This window comes from Mesoplodon densirostris, chromosome 1 (genome assembly GCF_025265405.1).
Source record: "Mesoplodon densirostris isolate mMesDen1 chromosome 1, mMesDen1 primary haplotype, whole genome shotgun sequence".
Classification (NCBI taxonomy): domain Eukaryota; kingdom Metazoa; phylum Chordata; class Mammalia; order Artiodactyla; family Ziphiidae; genus Mesoplodon; species Mesoplodon densirostris.
The window spans coordinates 191,239,035-191,244,963 of NC_082661.1; the positions used below are offsets into that span (position 1 = coordinate 191,239,035).

Genomic DNA, 5,929 nt, shown 5'->3' on the forward strand with positions numbered 1-5,929 from the left:
GTACTGCTTGATAAATTGCTCTTTCCATTTAATAATACCTTATAAGCATTTTCCATTAGATGTAAACATTCTTTGAGAACAAGAGTTTTTTGTTTCTATTATCACAAAGTTCAATTTTAATCCAAGGTATAGAGAATACCATAATTAACCCTCATGTGCATGTAACCCTCACTTAACTGTAAGATTATTAACATTTTTCAATCTTTGAATATAATTTTTAATGGCTCATATTTTAACACATAGATGTAGCATTGTTAATTTAACCAATTCTGTTGTTGAACATTTGTGTTGTTTCTCATTATTGTAAATAGCACTGCAAAGATCTTTCTGAATAAGACTTTGTGCAAATATAAGATTACTTCCTCAGGATAAATTCCTGAAAATAAAATTATTTGATTAAAGACAATAAACATTTTAAGGCTTTTGAAACATGTTCCCAAAATGCATACTAGAAAGTTTGTATTAATTTACCTTACTTCCTCCTAATAACAGTTTCTGAGTGCTATTTCACCACATTCTCAAATAACTAAATATTACTCTTTAAACATGTATTTGCCTGCTGGACAGGTTGATTGACATGCTGTTATCTCTCTCTACAATCACCAATACCCATCCTTCAAATTAGCTACAGAGAGACTGGCTCTCATATTGGTCAGAATTTACTCGGAGCAAAACATCAAAATAAGACTAGAGAACAAACATCATTGTTTGTTCCACATATTTTTCCTATCAAAAAATACACCCTGGGCTTCCCTGGTGGCGCAGTGGTTGAGAGTCCGCCTGCCGATGCAGGGGACACGGGTTCGTGCCCCGGTCTGGGAGGATCCCACATGCCGCGGAGCGGCTGGGCCCGTGAGCCATGGCTGCTGAGCCTGCGCATTCGGAGCCTGCGCTCCGCAATGGGAGAGGCCACAACAGTGAGAGGCCCGCGTACTGCAAAAAAAAAAAAAAAAAAATACACCCTGCCTGGGACTTCCCTGGTGGTGCAGTGGTTAAGAATCTGCCCGCCAATGCGGGGTACACGGGTTCGAGCCCTGGTCCGGGAAGATCCCACATGCCGTGGAGCAACTAAGCCCGTGCGCCACAACTACTGAGCCAGCGCTCTAGAGCCCGCGAGCCACAACTACTGAAGCCTGTGTGCCCTAGAGCCCGTGCTCCACAACAAGAGAAGCCACCGCAATGAGAAGCCCGCGCACCACAATGAAGAGTAGCCCCCGCTCCCCACAACTAGAGAAAGCCCGCGGGCAGCAACGAAGACCCAATGCAGCCAAAAATAAATAAATAAATTTATTTAAAAAACAAAAAAAAACACATCCTGTCTTTGCGCCGCCATGAGCCCTCGGAGGAGGCCAGTCGGCCGCAGCCGTGGCGCCCAGCCGGAATGGCATGATCCTGAAGCCCCACTCCCACAAGGACTGGCAGGGGCGCGTAGCCACGTGGTTCAACCAGCCAGCCGGCAAAATCCGCAGACGCAAGGGCCTGCAGGCCAAGGTGCGCCTCATCGCCGCGCGCCCCGCGTCTGGCCTCCTCCAGCCGGTGGTGAGATGCCCCACGGTCAGGTACCACACCAAGGTGGGCGCCGGCAGGGGCTTCGGCTTGGAGGAGCTGAGGGTGGCTGGCATCCACAAGAAGGTGGCCCAGACCATTGGGATCTCAGTGGACCCGAGGCGGCAGAACAAGCGCATGGAGTCCCTGCCGGCCAACATGCAGGGGCACAAGGAGTACCGCTCCAAGCTCATCCTCTTCCCCAGGAAGCCTTTGGCCCCCAAGAAGGGAGACAGCGCTGCTGAAGAGTTCAGATTGGCCACCCAGCTGACGGGACCAGTCATGCCCATACGAAACGTCTACAAGAAGGAGAAAGCCAGAACCATCACAGAGGAGGAGAAGAACTTCAAGGTGGTCGCCAGGCTCCGCATAGCCCCTGCCATCGCCTGGCTCTTTGGCATCCCACCAAAAAGGGCCAAGGAGGCTGAAGAACAGGATGTTGAAAAGAAAAAATAACGTGCTCTTGGCAAATGGTGATTTAAAAAACAAAAAACACCCTACTTATCCCATATATGTGGTCCTGGTGCCTAACATTTGTAGCCACTTAGAAAGGCAGGAATTCCTTATTTTGGCAGCAATGGAGGACAGATGATGGTCCCGGCAAAAGTGGCACCAGCCACCTGTCTGGGACTAGACCAAAGCTAACACTGGCTAACACTGTGCCCAGCCTTGCATGTGCCTTCCTGTTCTCTCTGCTTGCATCCAGACTGACAAATCAAATCTCCAGAGGTTGGCTCCAACACAGTTTACAAACATGTCTCAATGGGCAGAGAGAAGTTCAGGACACAAGGATGGCTTATGTGAGAGAACCATTCTGTGAGAACTGAGATCCCCTCAAATCACTCCCCCCCCCTCCTCTCTGGCCTTGGCACTCAAGCAGAAGATCTGAAAAGATGCCAGGATAGTCCCAGCATTGGAAACTGGCTCTGGACAATAAAGGGACAGGAAAAGCTACAGAAACTAGTCTAAAACATGCAGCTAGGGCATGTGAATTTCAATACATAAACTTACATTCTCATTAGAGAGTAAGCTTCATAAGACTGAATTGTGTCTTTTTGGTTCAGAGACTTATCCCAAAGGCAAGAAATAATGCCTGACACATTGTAGGCACTCAATAAATGTTTGTTGAGTGGATTCATTAAATGTGGATTCATTAAATGTAAAGAAAGAATTGGGAAAACCATATTCAACAATTATGTATTAAACACTTTATATATTGAGACAGGAAGGGGGCAGGGCACATTTAAAAGAATGACAGAGCCACTGAGGACGCAACATAAACTGGTTAGAACCAACCAGTCCAAGATGGTGGACAGGTCAACTTCCATTAGACCTTGAGCCTCTTTTATGCTCATTGTGATACATCAGCATGCTAAATGACACACCCGTAGGCGCCATGACAGTTCTGAGGCTGACCATAAAAGGCCAAAAAGTGGGAAGTGACCCAATTCCTGGAAATCTCTGCCCCTTCCCTGAAATAGTTGGAATAATCTTCTCACTCATTAGCCTATGAAATTACCCAGCCCATAAAAACTAACCACCCCATATCGCAGGGCCACTCTCACTTTCTGAGATGGCCCATACTCCGTCTATGGAGTGTGTATCTCCTTGAATAAATCTGCTTTCACTCTACTTCAGCTCGCTCTTGAATTCCTTCCTGTATGAAGCCAAGAGCCCTCACCTGGCAGCCATCCCAGGGACTCGCCTGAGACCTGGGACGCGACCATCCTCTCGCGCCCCACTCTTCCTGCACCAATATCACTGAGTTAGGAGCTAAGCAGAAACTCGAGGAGGGATTAAAAAAGAAACTTTCCTTCTGGAGAAGCTGACATGCACAAAATAAAAAGCTGAACCCTCAGGAATGGCACAGACAGCAAGTATTCTTGGAGTTCAGAGGAGGGAGAAATACTTCTTTCTTAAATGATGGGGGAAGGCCATAGACAGGAGGTCAATTTGGGACCAGGTCTTGAAGGATGGTATATGAGTTTCCTAGAGCTGCTGTAACAAATTACCACAAACTGAGAGACTTGGAACAACAGAACATTAATTTCTCTCACAGTTCTGGACTCCAGAACTCTGAAAGAGAATTCCTTGTCCCTTCCTGGTGCTGGTGGTTCCTTGGCTGTGGCCGCTAACTTCAATCTCTGTCTCCGTCTTTCCATGGCCTTCTCCCCTATGTGACTCTGTGTCTTTTTCTGTCTTTTGTAAGGACACTCTCATTGGATTTAGGGCCCACCCTAATCCAGGATGATCTCATTTCAAGCCTTATCTTAATTACATCTGCAAAGACCCCATTTCCAAATAAGGTCACATCCTGAGGTTCCATAACCTGAATTTTTGAGCGACACTATTCAACCCACTACAAATGAGTAGAACAATAGTCATGATAGGGACTACCCTGGCGGTCGAATGGTTAAGATTCTGCACTTCCAGTGCAGGAGGCATGGGTGCGATCCTTGGTTGGGGAACTAAGATCCCGCAAGCTGCATGGCACAGTCAGGGAAAAAAAAAAAAAAAAAGTAATGAGAGAAACCCTCCTCCCAAAATCAGAGGGTGTTTGAGACCAGGTTTCCCCAAAACCAATACGCAGCCAAAGATGCAAAACTTTCCAAAGCCAGGCTACAGAGCAACCCTAATGAATACACAGGAAAATAGAAAACTTCAAATTGTAGGGTTCCCAATAGACATGTAATATTCTGAACTGAATTTCCAAAAACTTAAAACAATTTAAAATGCACATGTAATGCATAAAATTGTAACTGAGCAGAACCCCATGGGGCCTTCCCAGAACAGACTCCCCTGCCCCCCACGTCCTCTACCTGCCTCTTTTCTATAGAAAAACTGTAGCCTCCTAGGCCTTCCCTGAGTTCCAAAGAGTAAATTTAATCAGAGGAGTGAGAAAATGCAGAAAGAATGAAAAACAGTCAAGCAAGACAAAATAATAATACTTTAGCCATTAAACAAAGTCAAGGACCTTTAGTTCCTCCTCAAGGGCTGTAGGTAATCTTCTGAGCCATGTCCTTTCAGCTGTTTTGCAGATACTGAAACCCCTGCCAGGTGGAAGAAATTAACTGTATGCTGCCCACAAGCCTGTAGACCCCAGACTGGTTGGAACCAGAAGGTTGATGATGTTGACTCCCAATGACGTCACCACCAACCAATCAAAAGAATATCCACGAGCTGATCACACACCTCACAACCTGCCTCCCTCACCTTGTCTTTAAAAACCTTTCCCTGAAAGCGCTAGGGAGTGCCAGTCTTTTAAGCATTAGCTGCCCTGTACTCCTTGCTTGATACCCTGCAATAAACACTTCACTTTCCTTCATCACAACTGGTGTCTTGGCTTTACTGCGTGCAGGCAAGCGGACCCAAATTTGGTTTGGTAACAAAATGAGAAATTTTGCTTCGAAATTATACATGAGCTTGAAATGAGCTACTTACTATTTAGAAAGATCAAACAATTAAAAGCATGAAGTCTGGGTTAGATTCCTGATTTCTCAACTTACTTACCCTGAAATTTGAGGCCCGTTACTGCCCTTCTCCAGGTCTCGTTTTCCTCATCAGTAAATTAGGGATAATAATATTACCTGTCTTCTGGGGTTGTGAAAAAAAAAACCTCAGTTTTCCTCTTGTGTTCTCCTTTAGTCTCACACTACTGCCACACTCAGAACACTTCTGATACCAGAGGTGTGTGGGTTTTTTCCCACACCAAGTAATTCTCTGTGGCACCAGCTGTGTGTCTTGCAATTTAACTCAGTTCTGACACTGCCTGACTGGAGATAGCATCAAATCCCACAGGTTAAGGGCTCAGTCCTACAAGACTGTTCCCACTCCACTTCAGATGCCAATTACAAGTCCAGGTTTTCACCTGTACTTCTGACTGATGAGCTATACATGACCCTTTCCTTGCTCAGAATCAATTAATTTGCTACAGCAGCTCAGAGAACTCAGGAAAACAGTTCACTTACTGTTTACCGGTATATTATAAAAAGATATAATAAAGGATACAGATGAACATCCAGATGGAAGAGATGCATAGGGCAAGCTATGTGGCTTCCATGCCCTCTCCGGGTGTGCCCTTCCCCCAGCACCATCATGTGTTCACCAACCTGGAAGTTCTCAGAACCCCGTCCTTTGGGGATTTTTATGGCGGCTTCATCACGTAGGCATGATTGATCATCAGCCCATTTCCAGACCCTCTTCCGTCTCTGGAGAAGGGAGGGTGGCGCTGAAAATTCCAAGCTTCTAATCATGGTTTGATCTTGCTGGTGACCAGCCCCCATCCAGGAGCCCACCCAGAGTTGCCTGACTAAAACAAAAGACACGGCTATCACCCAGGAAATTCCAAGGGATTCAGGAACCGGGGTTAAAGACCATATGTTAG

At 46.0% G+C, this 5,929-nt stretch overlaps 1 protein-coding gene across 1 annotated transcript; it reads left to right on the top strand.

Moving 5' to 3' along the window:
• The first annotated feature begins 1,371 nt into the window (after positions 1-1,371).
• On the top strand, positions 1,372-2,001 carry LOC132486183 (large ribosomal subunit protein eL13-like). The gene has a single exon (XM_060093034.1). It carries the CDS (start codon positions 1,387-1,389, stop codon positions 1,999-2,001), a length of 615 nt encoding a protein of 204 aa, XP_059949017.1. The 5' UTR covers positions 1,372-1,386.
• Positions 2,002-5,929: the final 3,928 nt, after the last annotated feature.